At 41.4% G+C, this 15,627-nt stretch overlaps 1 protein-coding gene across 9 annotated transcripts in view; it reads left to right on the forward strand.

Moving 5' to 3' along the window:
- PPP2R2B (protein phosphatase 2 regulatory subunit Bbeta) overlaps positions 1-15,627 on the forward strand; it is a 457,129-nt gene that overhangs the window by 386,482 nt on the left and 55,020 nt on the right. For all 9 annotated transcript variants that reach the window (XM_078067328.1, XM_078067330.1, XM_078067329.1 and 6 more), the window contains one exon: positions 1,670-1,847. In XM_078067328.1, the coding sequence (XP_077923454.1) occupies positions 1,670-1,847 (178 nt within the window). The remainder of the gene's footprint in view (positions 1-1,669; positions 1,848-15,627) is intronic.

Consider the following 15,627-nt stretch of genomic DNA (forward strand, 5'->3'; position numbering starts at 1 on the left):
CGTTATCCATAATTGGGGTAGAGGGCTCACAAAGACTTTCCCTCCCCTCCCTTTCCTGGTGTTCAGAGGATCCCTGGTTCTTCCTACATTCACATCACCTATCTGGCACCACAGCAATACAGTACTCTGATTCTTCTGAATTATTTAATTTAAAAACTCTCAAAAGTTTGAGGGAGCTAAGCTCCTTCAAGACTAAACTAGGAGAGGGGCGCCTGGGTAGCTGAGTCGTTAAGCGTCTGCCTTCGGCTCAGGTCATGATCCCAGGGTCCTGGGATCGAGCCCCACATCGGGCTCCCTGCTCAGCGGGAAGCCTGCTTCTCCCTCTCCCACTCCCCCTGCTTGTGTTCCCTCTCTCACTGTGTCTCTCTCTGTCAAATAAATAAATAAAATCTTTAAAAAAAAAAAAAAGACTAAACTGGGAAAATTCTGTTTTATAAAAGGTTATACTGTTAAGATGAGTATACTTCACAAAATGTAACCTTTGTTTCTGCCCTCTTCCCATCACCCCCTGGGTTAAAACAAATCCAGAAGTTGAAGTCTTAATCAACCACCTGGAAGCAAATCAGTCAGCAAGTCAGCTCAGTTGCAAGAGATGACTTCCTTGAAAGGGAAATAGCTTTTGGTCCTTTTATTTTCTTGTTTCTGGTAAAGGACCACATCTGTGTTTTGGGTTTGTTTTGTTTTTAATCTGTACCCTGTCAGGCATTGGTGTTCTCTCTCACTTTCTCAGGAGCCAGTTCACCCAGGTGTAGTCAGAAGTGCCCTTGAATTCAAAGAGGGAGTCAAAAGAGTGGTGGGTCTTTGTTCATATTTGCCAGGAAGAGCTTCATGTGTGGAAATCGATTTTAACTGCCTGATTCTTTGACCCGTGGGGAAGAAAACATTTGCTCAAATATTCTTATTCACTCATTCAACAAATAATCACTGATGTATCACACTTTATGTATCAGTAAGATAACCATATACTTTATTGTCCAAACTAGGACAGTTTTGATGTGAAAGTGGATATTATGTTGTTGGTACACGAAGACAACAGGTACAAACCAAGATTTTTCCAGGTAAAACAGGATGTCAATGAGTGCCCTATATACTAACTGCTGAATTTGGGCTCTTAGAATCTTGGGTGGTTATATATTTTCCCAAAATGCCCTTAAAGATTGAAGAAAAAAGCCTGGATGGGGTCTAGACCTCCTAAGCCCTGCAGTATAAATGTAGTAGATCAAAGTTGAACTAGATATTTCTAAAATTTGCCCACAACTTCCTTTTTAAACTATACTTCTTGTTTAAAACAAACAAACAAGCTGCCTGGAACACTCTGGAAGCTAATGACAGCACAGTAGATTCTAAGTTCAGTTCCCCCAGGATGAGGTCACCTCGAAGAGGGAAAAAAGCTCAGAGTCTATAAAGGATGAAATTGCCCATGAGGGCTAAGTGATGGTGACATCTTTTGAGAAGGAAGTAAAACTGGAAGGAATAGACAAAAAAATAAAATAAAACTAGAAGGAACAGAGGAGACAGGAACATGGGATTTATCAGTCTGCTTCTCTAAATTCAAGCTTTTTAACTGTGGTTATGATTTTGTGTGTGATGGTGAAAGACATAAACATGCACACTTCTTCCCTGGTGAAGAGCTTTGGTTCTGAAGTGATTTGTTTCTCTTCCATCCCAGGTGCCTGTCCTGAGACCCATGGACCTGATGGTGGAGGCCACCCCACGAAGAGTGTTTGCCAACGCACACACATATCACATCAACTCTATATCAGTCAACAGCGACTATGAGACCTACATGTCAGCTGATGACCTGAGGATTAACCTCTGGAACTTTGAAATAACCAATCAAAGTTTTAGTATCCTTTCCTGGGGGCCAATAGCCAGTTGGCTTGAATCATAAGTATTCAGGTATGAGCAGACTTGGGGGGAAGTAGAAGAGAAAGAAGCCATTGCTACCACACCTCCTAGTGCTTGTGGAGGACTGTTCCCTTTTAAATTATGTTGGCATCCATCCTTCATCCTAACAAACTTAGAGAATCACTTATTGATGTAGTGGTTCAGGACTACCTCTCGGTTGGGACTCGGAGTCAGTTCGTTTGCACAGAGGCATTTGTGTGTCATGGATTCAAGTCAGTTGCAACTTTATCAACTATAAGATAAGACCCCAGAATTCAGTTAGGTTTCCTTCCTCTGGTGAAAGGATTTGTAAATGGCCTATATGGGCAGCATGGACCGCAGGTACACATGAGATGGTTTTCATTGTATCAGCGTGGTGAAAATAATACTGGCTGCCATTTATTGAATTCCAAGCACTACAATAGGAACTTCATGCATTGAATCTCATTTTGAGAAGTGCACATATCATAATTTTACAGCTTGATGAATTTCCACAAAGCACATCTGTGTAACCAGCATCCAGATCAAGAAACCAAGCTTTATTAGCAATCCTCACATCCCCATAATGCTTCCTTCTAGTCCCCATGCCCCAAAGGTATATTTGATATAACAACCCCCCTACTGTAAATATTACTAATAGCTAAAAATCCAGCGACATCAAGAAAATTATTGAATGAGTGTCTGAGCCAACATTCTAATTCCATTATAATGACCCTCTGTTTCATAATACAGATGGGTCATTTATTCACTACCTCTCCTGACTCCTCACTTGAATTCCCATTCTCAGGTAATGAGTTCTCTACCCAGGCAGCTGAGCGCCTGACCTAGGAGTCAGTATGGATTTTTTTCTCTCACTCACCAGCGTCCCTACCCCCGACCCAATCTATGAGCCCCACTAGTGCTTAGTCTGAAGTATATCTCGAATCAGCTCCTTGCTCTCTCTCCCTCTCCACTCCTGCTACCCTACACGAGCATAGGCCACTATCCCCTCATCTGCATGACTGTAATAATCTCCTGCTTATTCTCCCTTTTTTCTTGGTCTTCTACATAGTTCATGTTCCCATAACAGAGTGGACCTTTCAGTATTTAATTCAGATTTCATTCTTCCCCTGCTTAAGACACTAGTAGCTTCCCAATGAATTTAGAATAAAATCCAAGTTCTTTACCTTGAACTATAAGATTCTCCATGATCTGGGCCCTTCCTTCCTCTTTGATATCCTATCGTATCACTCTCCCTGAAGTCACTCTGCTTCAGCCGACTCACCTCTTATCTGTTCCTAGATAAACCTTGTTCTTATGTCTCTTCTTTGTATTTGCTGTCCCATCTTTCTGGAATACTCTGTCCCCGGAGTTCATGTGGCTAACTACATGTCATCATTCAAACTTCAATGTAATGTCACCTCATCAGAGGCCATTTTCCCATTAACTGCCAAATAGCCACCAATAGCCCTCTAGCCCTCTTATCTTCACAGTGCATATCACTATTTGAAATTTTGTGTGTGTATATTTTAGATTTCCCCATATTCAAATGTAAATTCTATAAGAGAAGGGACTTTGTATGACCCATTCTTGTATCTGAGTACCTAGAACATTCTGAGATACAGAAAATACCATTTTGGTTGGGCAGGTCAAGTTTGAAGTGCAATAGATCACTGAGGTAGAACTATCCAGTAGACAGTTGATCATGAATTTCTTTTTATAAGATTTATTTATTTAATGAGAGAGAGAGAGAACGAGCTGGGGGAGGGGCAGAGGGACAGAAACAAGCAGACTCCCTACTGAGCGGGGAGCCTGACACAGGGCTCAATCTCACAACCCCGAGATCATGACCTGAGCCAAAACCAAGAGTCGGATGCTTAACCAACTGAGCCACCGAGGTGCCCCAGTGATCATGAAATTTAAGCAGGAAATTTCACTTAAAGAGTACGTTGGTTATAGTAAAGCTCTGAATGTTTTGATAAAAATAGACCACCTAGTGGCTCAAACACATAAAAGATGATTTCTGTTATTATAGTCCAGTATGATGATCCCCACCAGCAAGCAACCTCCTCCAAACTGTGAATCAGAGAAATAGGTCCTTCCATCTTGCAGCTCCCCACTGTCACCAGCCTTACCTGCAGTCAAGACAGCAAAAGGAAAGATTGTAGAGAACCACACACAGGAGGCTCTTTTAGGCCAGGCCCTAAAATAGCATGAATTCCATTGGTTAGAAGTCAGTCACATGGCTACCTCTAACTGCAAAGCAGGCTGGGAGATATAGTATAGCTATGCGTGTTAAAAAAAAAAAAAAAATTGACCTGGTTTTGGTACACAGCTAGCTCATCTCCACCACAGAAGAGTGCTTGATAGGGCACCTGGGTGGCTCAGATGGTTAAGCGTCTGCCTTCGTTTCAGGTCATGGTCCCAGGGTCCTGGGATCAAGTCCTGCATCAGGCTCCCTGCTCCTTGGGAGCCTGCTTCTCCCTCTGCTTCTCTCTCTCTCTCTCTCTGTCTCTCATGAATAAATGAATAAAATCTTTAAAAAAAAAAAAAGAGAGAGTGCTTGATAGTTGCCAAGGCTTTTTTTTTTTAAGTTTTTATTTAAATTCCAGTTAGTTAACTTACAGTGTAATATTAGTTTCAGATGTACAATATGGTAATTCAGCACTTCCATACAACACCCAGTGCTCATCACAAGTGCGCTCCTTAATTCCCATCACCTATTTCACCCATCCCACACCCACCTCCCCTCCAGTAACCATTACTTTTTTCTCTGTACATAAGAGTCTGTTTCTTGGTTTGCCAAGGCATTCTAAGGAAGGCAGCTTTAAGCAAGCAATGGCAGTGATCGAGGCACTAAGACCTGACCCTCAGGACCATGACTGGCACCTCTTGTTATTCACAGAGCAGACTTTACCTACTATCTGAGCCTCAGAGAACCTGCCTACAGATTTTGCCTGGAAGTACAGCTGCTAATAGAATGAATATGGGTTGTGGTTCCCTTTCTCCCTTTACATCTTTTCCAAGAGCCAGGAATCTGCTCAGTCTCAGCTGCTGTCACTCTGAGCACCTGCTGTCCCCAGTCTAGGTGACATGTTTTCTGGATTTGCCTCTAGGCCTTCAAGAGGGAGGGGGGTTTCTTTAGGCGTTTTGGGAGACAGATGCCTTGGGGAGAATGCAAAGGGGAAATATTAATAGCACAATTTAGGTTATATTCTGCAGATGTGTGACAGCCTGCCAGATGCTGGCATACAAATGAGACTGTGCCATTCACCCTTAAAGCAGCCATATGTAAAATAATCATTGTCATCATGAGAATGATGATCACTGATATCGATATAGTTCTTTTCAACCAAACCGCCTTAAGCGCTGAGCTGATGGTACAAACTGAGACCCTTTTGCCTCTTGTCACTGAAGTGTAGCCACCTCTGGGGTAGGAAGCGGCCAGCTTTCAAAACACCCTCAGAAAAACACCAACCAGCAGGCAGCTCTTATTAAATCATACATTGTTTAGTTCCATTTCTATAATGCTTCTTATCCACTACGAAGGCTGAAAAACATGGTTCAGGATAGAATAATGTGGGGCTCCCAGAGCATGGTAGGAGTAGGGGTGGTAGTCAAGGTGCTTCTAAGCACTATGTGGACTTTTTTCATTTCCAAAATTAGGTATTTATGGTCATGACTACTAGAAAATACAACTATCATATCAATCTGATGATTTCATAGATACTGAGAAATCCACTTAAATTACAAAGTAAATATATGTAAAGAAAAGTAAAATAGTAGGACAAGTGGTCTTGCAGTCTGGTTAAAAAATAAAGTCATGACTTCCAATGCCTGGCATTTGGTGTGACACTGGCATTATGGTTGAGAACACAGGCTGTGGAGTCCTAAAAGTCCTAGTAGCTCTGAGAGTCCTGAAGTTCACACTCAGTTCTACCACTTGCTGAGTATATAAGCTTTAACATGGTTCTTAATTTATCCACTCTCTGTTTCATGATCTTTAGAGAGGAGCTTTATTGAAGAGGATTGTGAGAATTTTTTAAAAGATTATATTTTATATATTCATATTTAAAAGATTTATATTTTAATATGTATATGTGGATAAATTTTATATATACAATTGACCCTTGGACAGCATGGGTTTGAACGACATGGGTCCACTTACATGCAGATTTTTTTTGATAAATGCAATACAGTACTATAAATGTATTTGTCTCTTCCTTATGATATTCTTTTTTTTTTTTTTTTAATTTTTTTTTATTGTTATGTTAATCCCCGTACATTACATCATTAGTTTTAGATATAGTGTTCCATGATTCATTGTTTGTGCATAACACCCAGTGCTCCATGCAGAACGTGCCCTCCTCAATACCCATCACCAGGCTAACCCATCCTCCCAACCCCCTCCCCTCTAGAACCCTCAGTTTGTTTTTCAGAGTCCATCGTCTCTCATGGTTCTTCTCCCCCTCCGATTTCCCCCCCTTCATTCTTCCCCTCCTGCTACATTCTTCTTCTTTTTTTCTGTCTTAACATATATTGCATTATTTGTTTCAGAGGTACAGATCTGAGATTCAACAGTCCTGCACAATTCACAGCGCTTACCAGAACACATACCCTCCCCAGTGTCCATCACCCAGTCACCCCATCCCTCCCACCCCACCCCCCACTCCAGCAACCCTCAGTTTGTTTCCTGAGATTAAGAATTCCTCATATCAGTGAGGTCATATGATACATGTCTTTCTCTGTTTGACTTATTTCGCTCAGCATAATACCCTCCAGTTCCATCCACGTCGTTGCAAATGGCAAGATCTTATTCCTTTTGATGGCTGCATAATATTCCATTGTATATATATACCACCTCTTCTTTATCCATTCATCTGTTGATGGACATCTTGGCTCTTTCCACAGTTTGGCTATTGTGGACATTGCTGCTATAAACATCGGGGTGCACGTAGCCTTTCGGGTCCCTACTTTTGTATCTTTGGGGTAAATACCCAGTAGTGCAATTGCTGGATCATATGGTAGCTCTATTTTCAACTTTTTGAGGAACCTCCATACTGTTTTCCAGAGTGGCTGCACCAGCTTGCATTCCCACCAACAGTGTAGGAGGGTTCCCCTTTCTCCGCATCCCCGCCAACATCTGTCATTTCCTGACTTGTTAATTTTAGCCATTCTGACTGGTGTGAGGTGGTATCTCATTGAGGTTTTGATTTGGATTTCCCTGATGCCGAGCGATATTGAACACTTTTTCATGTGTCTGTTGGCCATTTGGATGTCTTCTTTGGAGAAATGTCTGTTCATGTCTTCTGCCCATTTCTTGATTGGATTCTTTGTTCTTTTGGTGTTGAGTTTGATGAGTTCTTTATAGATTTTGGATACTAGCCCTTTATCTGATATGTCATTTGCAAATATCTTCTCCCATTCTGTCAGTTGTCTTTTGGTTTTGTTGACTGTTTCCTTTGCTTTGCAAAAGCTTTTTATCTTGATGAAGTCCCAATAGTTCATTTTTGCCCTTGCTTCCCTTGCCTTTGGCGATGTTTCTAGGAAGAAGTTGCTGCGGCTGAGGTCGAAGAGCTTGCTGCCTGTGTTCTCCTTTAGGATTTTGATGGACTCCTGTCTCACATTGAGGTCTTTCAACCATTTGGAGTCTATTTTTGTGTGTGGTGTAAGGAAATGGTCCAGTTTCATTCTTCTGCATGTGGCTGTCCAATTTTCCCAACACCATTTGTTGAAGAGACTGTCTTTTTTCCATTGGACATTCTTTCCTGCTTTGTCGAAGATTAGTTGACCATAGAGTTGAGGGTCCATTTCTGGGCTCTCTATTCTGTTCCATTGATCTATGTGTCTGTTTTTGTGCCAGTACCATACTGTCTTGATGATGACAGCTTTGTAGTAGAGCTGGAAGTCCGGAATTGTGATGCCACCAGCTTTGCTTTTCTTTTTCAACATTCCTCTGGCTATGCGGGGTCTTTTCTGGTTCCATACAAATTTTAGGATTATTTGTTCCATTTCTTTGAAGAAAGTGGATGGTATTTTGATGGGGATTGCATTGAATGTGTAGATTGCTCTAGGTAGGATTGACATCTTCACAATATTTGTTCTTCCAATCCATGAGCATGGAACGTTTTTCCATTTCTTTGTGTCTTCCTCAATTTCTTTCATGAGTATTTTATAGTTTTCTGAGTACAGATCCTTTGCCTCTTTGGTTAGATTTATTCCTAGGTATCTTATGGTTTTGGGTGCAATTGTAAATGGGATCGACTCCTTAATTTCTCTTTCTTCTGACTTGTTGTTGGTGTATAGGAATGCCACTGACTTCTGTGCATTGATTTTATATCCTGCCACTTGACTGAATTCCTGTATGAGTTCTAGCAGTTTTGGGGTGGAGTCTTTGGGATTTTCCACATAAAGTATCATATCATCTGCAAAGAGTGAGAGTTTGACTTCTTCTTTGCCGATTTGGATGCCTTTGATTTCTTTTTGTTGTCTGATTGCTGTGGCTAGGACTTCCAATACTATGTTGAATAGCAGTGGTGATAGTGGACATCCCTGCCGCGTTCCTGACCTTAGGGGGAAAGCTCTCAGTTTTTCCCCATTGAGAATGATATTCGCTGTAGGTTTTTCATAGATGGCTTTTATGATATTGAGGTATGTACCCTCTATCCCTATACTCTGAAGAGTTTTGATCAAGAAAGGATGCTGTACTTTGTCAAATGCTTTTTCTGCATCTATTGAGAGGATCATGTGATTCTTGTTTTTTCTTTTGTTAATGTATTGTATCACGTTGATTGATTTGCGGATGTTGAACCAACCTTGCAGCCCAGGGATAAATCCGACTTGGTCGTGGTGAATAATCCTTTTAATGTACTGTTGGATCCTATTGGCTAGTATTTTGGTGAGAATTTTTGCATCCATGTTCATCAGGGATATTGGTCTGTAATTCTCCTTTTTGATGGGGTCTTTGTCTGGTTTTGGGATCAAGGTAATGCTGGCCTCATAAAATGAGTTTGGAAGTTTTCCTTCCATTTCTATTTTTTGGAACAGTTTCAGAAGGATAGGTATTAATTCTTCTTGAAATGTTTGGTAGAATTCCCCTGGGAAGCCATCTGGCCCTGGGCTTTTGTGTTTTGGGAGATTTTTGATGACTGCTTCTATTTCCTTAGTGGTTATAGGTCTGTTCAGGTGTTCTATTTCTTCCTGGTTCAGTTTTGGTAGTTGATACATCTCTAGGAATGCATCCATTACTTCCAGGTTATCTAATTTGTTGGCATAGAGTTGCTCATAATATGTTCTTATAATTGTTTGTATTTCTTTGGTGTTGGTTGTGATTTCTCCTCTTTCATTCATGATTTTGTTGATTTGAGTCATTTCTCTTTTCTTTTTGATAAGTCTGGCCAGGGGCTTATCAATCTTGTTAATTCTTTCAAAGAACCAGCTCCTAGTTTCGTTGATCTGTTCTACTGTTCTTTTGGTTTCTATTTCATTGATTTCTGCTCTGATCTTTATTATTTCTCTTCTCCTGCTGGGTTTAGGCTTTATTTGCTGTTCTTTCTCCAGCTCCTTTAGGTGTAGGGTTAGGTTGTGTACTTGAGACCTTTCTTGTTTCTTGAGAAAGGCTTGTATTGCTATATACTTTCCTCTTAGGACTGCCTTTGCTGTATCCCAAAGATTTTGAATAGTTGTGTTTTCATTTTCATTGGTTTCCATGAATTTTTTTAATTCTTCTTTAATTTCCTGGTTGACCCATTCATTCTTCAGTAGGATGCTCTTTAGCCTCCATGTATTTGAGTTCTTTCTGACTTTCCTCTTGTGATTGAGTTCTAGTTTCAAAGCATTGTGGTCTGAAAATAGGCAGGGGATGATCCCAATCTTCTGGTACCGGTTGAGACCTGATTTATGACCTAGGATGTGATCTATTCTGGAGAATGTTCCATGGGCACTAGAGAAGAATGTGTATTCCGTTGCTTTGGGATGGAATGTTCTGAATATGTCTGTGAAGTCCATTTGGTCCAGTGTGTCATTTAAAGTCTTTATTTCCTTGTTGATCTTTTGCTTAGACGATCTGTCCATTTCAGTGAGGGGGGTGTTAAAGTCCCCCACTATTATTGTATTGTTGTCGATGTGTTTCTTTGCTTTTGTTATTAATTGCCTTATATAATTGGCTGCTCCCATGTTAGGGGCATAGATATTTACAATTGTTAGATCTTCTTGTTGGATAGACCCTTTAAGTATGATATAGTGTCCTTCCTCATCTCTTATTACAGTCTTTGGTTTAAAATCTAATTTGTCTGATATAAGGATTGCCACCCCAGCTTTCTTTTGGTGTCCATTAGCATGGTAAATGGTTTTCCACCCCCTCACTTTCAATCTGGGGGTGTCTTTGGGTCTAAAATGAGTCTCTTGCAGACAGCGTATCGATGGGTCTTGTTTTTTAATCCAATCTGATAGCCTGTGTCTTTTGATTGGGGCATTTAGCCCATTTACATTCAGGGTAACTATTGAAAGATAGGAGTTCAGTGCCATTGTATTGCCTGTAAAGTGACTGTTACTGTATATTGTTTGTGTTCCTTTCTGGTCTATGTTGCTTTTAGGCTCTCTCTTTGCTTAGAGGACCCCTTTCAATATTTGTTGTAGGGCTGGTTTCGTGTTTGCAAATTCCTTTAGTTTTTGTTTGTCCTGGAAGCTTTTTATCTCTCCTTCAATTTTCAATGACAGCCTAGCTGGATATAGTATTCTTGGCTGCATATTTTTCTCATTTAGTGCTCTGAATATGTCCTGCCAGTCCTTTCTAGCCTGCCAGGTCTCTGTGGATAAGTCTGTTGCCAATCTAATGTTTCTACCATTGTAGGTTACATATCTCTTCTCCCGAGCTGCTTTCAGGATTTTCTCTTTGTCTCTGAGACTCGTAAGTTTCACTATTAGATGTCTGGGTGTTGACCTATTTTTATTGATTTTGAGAGGGGTTCTCTGTGCTTCCTGGATTTTGATGCCTGTTTCCTTCCCCAAATTAGGGAAGTTCTCTGCTATAATTTGCTCCATTATACCTTCTGCACCTCTCTCTCTTTCTTCTTCTTCTGGGATCCCAATTATTCTAATGTTGTTTCGTCTTATGGTATCGTTTATCTCTCGAATTCTGCCCTCGTGATCCAGTAGTTGTTTATCTCTCTTTATCTCAGCTTCTTTATTTTCCATCATTTGGTCTTCTATCTCACTGATTCTTTCTTCTGCCTCATTTATCCTAGCAGTTAGCGCCCCCATATTTGATTGCACCTCATTAATAGCCTTTTTGATTTCTACTTGGTTCGATTTTAGTTCTTTTACTTCTCCAGAAAGGGTTTCTCTAATAACTTCCATGTTTTTTTCAAGCCCAGCTAGTATCTTTAAAGTGATGATTCTGAACTCTAGATCTGACATCGTACTAATGTCTGTATTGAGTAGGTCCCTGGCAGTCGGTACTACCTCTTGTTCTTTTTGTTGAGGTGATTTTTTCCGTCTTGTCATTTTGTGCAGAGGAGAATAGATTAATGAGAGAACAAAATGCTAACAGGGTAACAACGTTCCCAGAAAATATACTCTAAACAAATCAGAAAAGACCTGAAGCAGTGGGAAAAGAAAGGGAAAGAGAGAAAAAAGAAAAGGAAAGAAAAAAAGAAAAAAGAAAAAGATAAAGATAAAAACAAACAAAAGCAGAACAAAACAAAACAAAACAAAAACAGAATGTGATCCAATATGATCAGGCTGGATTATAGATCAGTGCCACACACTAGATTTTGGGTGTATTTTGGTCTGTTAAAAGAAAGTCCCTCCCAAAATTTTAAAGAAAGAAAAACTTATATATGTACAAAAATAAGGGTTGATATGATGAAGGGATGGAATATGACTGTAAAGATGGAAATTATAAAAAATTTTAAAAAAGGATTTGATAAGTTGTTTGAAAAAAGAAAGAAGAGGATTAAAAAAAAAAAAAAGAAAGAAAAAAGGGAGAGAATGTGATCAGGCAGGGGAGTAGAAAAAAACCATACACTAGAGATTTAGAGTATATTTTGATCTGTTAGAAGAAACTATCTCAAGATTTTAAAGAGAGAACAACTTATATATATATGCCAAAAATACGGGTAACTACTATGAAGGGATAGAATATGACTTTAAAAATGAAAAATAAAAATGTTTTTTTTAAAAAAGGGATTGATAAGATGTTGGTTGAAAAAGGGAAAAAGAAAAATTCAAAAAAAAAGAAAAAAGGAAAAAAGAAAAAAAGACAGTTAAAAAAAATAATTAACTTTGAAAGACTAAAGAATCATGGTAAAAAAGCCATGAATTCTATGTGCAGTATTCCCCTAGCGCTGGAGTTCTGCCGTTCTCATTGATCGGTAAACTTGGTCTTGGCTGGCTGTTCTCGCTGATCTTCTGGGGGAGGGGCCTGTTGCCGTGGTTCCCAAATGTCTTTGCCGGAGGCAAAAGTGCCCCGCCCTTGCCGGTCCGGGCTAAGTAATCTGCTCGGGTTTGCCCTCCGGAGCTTTTGTTCCCTGCAAGCTTTCCGTACAGCTTTGGAGGCGGAGAGTGAAAATGGTGGCCTCCCAGTCTCCGCCCCGGCGGAGCCGAGAACTCGGGGTCCCGCTCCTCAGCGAGCCCCCAGAGAAAAGCCGTCAGTCACTCCCGTCTCCCCGGTCTCCGGCCACACTCCGCGCTCACCCGGCCTGTGACCGCGCCTTTCTATCTGGCACCCGACCCCGGGTGGAATCTCCAAACCCAGCAGATCCCTGCCGTGCACTCCCGCACCTCTCCTCCCGGGGCAAGAAGGTGAGTCTCCCCGGATCTGCCGCTTGTTGGGTCCCTGCTGGAGGAGCAGTGGCCCGACTGTGCCGCGGATCACGGTCTATGACAACCCCGAGCTGAGAGCCCGCGCCTGGGCTCTGTCTCTGTAGCCGGCTTCCCTGCTCCGGTACCTGGTAGCTCTGCCGCACTCAGGCACCCCCGGTCTTTCTGTGACCCCGAGGGTCCTGAGACCACACTGTCCCGCGAGGGTTCCACCCCCCACTTCGCCACCAGAGTGACGTCCCTCAGCGGAGCAGACTTCTAAAAGTTCCGATTTTGTGCTCCGTGGCTCTATCACTTGCCAGAAGCGGCCGACGGAGGCCCCTCCCCCGCCGTCTATCCTCCCGAATGTCGCCTCGGATTCACTTCTCCGCACGTCCTACCTTCCAAAAAGTGGTCGCTTTTCTGTTCAGAGAGTTGTTGCTCTTCTTTTCTTTGATCTCCTGTTGAGTTTGTAGGTGTTCAGAATGGTTTGATCCCTATCCAGCTGAATTCCTGAGAGGAGACGAAATCCAGGTCTCCTACTCCTCCGCCATCTTGCTCCGCCCCCTTCCTTATGATATTCTTAATAATGTTTTCTTTTCTCTAGCTAACTTTATTGTAAGAATATAGTGTATAATATATATAGCATACAAAATATGTGTTAATCAACTTATGTTATCAGTAAGGTTTCTGGTCAACAGTAAGGTATTAGTCATTAAGACTTAAGGGAGCCAAAAGTTATATGTGGATTTTTGACTGCATGGGGGTCACTGACTCTAGTCCCCACATTGTTCAAGGGTCAACTACATATAAAATATATCCATATATACATACATACATGTACATATACACACATAAACATATATGTTTAGGCCAATACTCTGCTAAATGAATGACAAACAGGTTTCAAAACAAGAATGATTATCATGGAAAGGACAAGGAAACTAAAAAAGTTGAATGTTAGTATAGTGGATTCTATTCTGCTGAATTTACTATCTGGGTCATCTTCTCCATTCTAGACTCCTCTGGTTTTGCAGTTGGGTGCTCTTTTCACGATGTTGTTCATTATACCCTAGTTACCACATATTTGCAGGGTCTCTGAAGTCCAGGGCCTTGTGTTTAACACCAGATCAGATTGAAGCTTTCCTGGCCTCCTGACACCTTGAATCCTCTCCCTTCCCTCCATAGCCAGTCTGTCCTTGTCTTATGTAACAGATTCTGTCTTGAAGTGGTCGAACTTTGGCCTTAATGGGTTAACCACTTTAGGACAATAATAACTCATTTCTAGATTAGTGATTTTCTAGGGCAAGAAGTAGCCCTAACTTTTCAAATTAGTTTTCTCTGGTATACTTAGGATCCTTTGAACTCTCTTTTCAGGACCAAGAATGAGTTGACCTGGGCCCTTACCTAGTCCAATATGGGACCAATTAATAGGCTCCTGTCAAGTAGAAGTAAAGATCCAGCCCTCAACAACTGTATACTGAGCACCTAGTTTGTGCCAGGCACTGCACTAAAGCCATGGGGATGCAAAAGTGAAAAGAAATTTTCTGCTTTCAGAATGACATTCATCAAATAATCATACTAATGAGCATATAATTACAAACAGAAGCCCTGTAAGGAAAGGAAAAACAGTTGTGTGAATGCTTCTTTTTTGAAATCTGATTCAGATGAGGGAATAAAAGAAGACTTTGCAGAGGAATTGATTATTAAGTTGAGATCTGAAAGAGTATGAGCTAACTTGGCAAAGAGGTGGGAAGAGATTGGTCTAGTATGTACAAAGGGCATGTGGCAGGAGGGAGGATGACAATGTTGAGGGAACTCTAAAAAGGCCACTGTGACTGGAGCCCAGAGAATGTGGTGGAGCATGGTATAAGCAAGGCTAAAAAGGTCAGCAGAAGCCACATCTTACAATCTGGTCTCTGGGCATGAGACAGAGCATCTCTCTGAGAGAAGACATCTGGACTCACAGTGTGCTTCATTACTGACCTTGGTCTTAGCAGCCCTGTGCATCAGTTTCATTTGTCAACTAAGCTGAGGCCCTTTTGGTCTTGATTCCCTGATCAGGGAACCATATAACCTCAACTCTTGTCTCTCTGTAGTACCATGGACAGCGGCCTTTTAATTTGATGGGATTCTACTGGGAAGGCTTTGAAGGAAAACTGTGGGGCCTGATACCAGTTCATCTCCCTTGTTGCTGCTCTGGCTTCCATCCACAAATGTACATATCACTCTGAGACTGGCATTTAGTGTAAAAGGAGAGCACTCCAGTGACACCTCCCGCACACTGGCCCATGTGTGCTGGGGCAGCCTCCTCCTTCCTGTATTAAACACAGCCCTAGTGGGTTTTGGGGGGTCTGGTGCTTTGCGTGTGTGGCTGCTGACCCTCTGTCTTTGCCATACCTAGGGCTTTATGAGACAAAGGATTTTCCCTGCACAGGGAAAGCCAGTTGGACCTCATGTTGTCAGGGGAGAGGGCAAGAATGCAGCTAGCAGACTTCTTGGGCTTTTTGAGCTTCCTCAGAGCAGTACAGCTTAGTATGTTAGGAATGCTTAGTAGTTAGTAGTAGTTAGCTTAGTAGTTAGACTCAGGAGTCACATTCACTGGATTTGAATCCAGTTTAATCCCCTATAATCTGTGTGACCTTGACAAGTTGCTTAACATCTCTCTGACCCTCCATTTCTCATCAGTTAATGGAGATAATAATACCAGGTATCTTGTAAGGTGGTTTGGTATTAAATGAGATCATCATGTCAATTTCTTAGCCATGTGCTTGGCACAGAGAGGAGGCTTAATAAATCGTAGCTATTATTATCTGTAACATTTCCCCCGCCCCCTATTCTTCTAATCTTGTTGCCTGGATCCCATTCTTTCCTAAGAAAACCACAAGCTAAATGATTTACAGTATCCAGGCCTGGCATCTTGACCTATTATTGACCTACTATGGATTTTCTGCATTTTAA

This window comes from Halichoerus grypus, chromosome 2 (assembly GCF_964656455.1).
Source record: "Halichoerus grypus chromosome 2, mHalGry1.hap1.1, whole genome shotgun sequence".
Classification (NCBI taxonomy): domain Eukaryota; kingdom Metazoa; phylum Chordata; class Mammalia; order Carnivora; family Phocidae; genus Halichoerus; species Halichoerus grypus.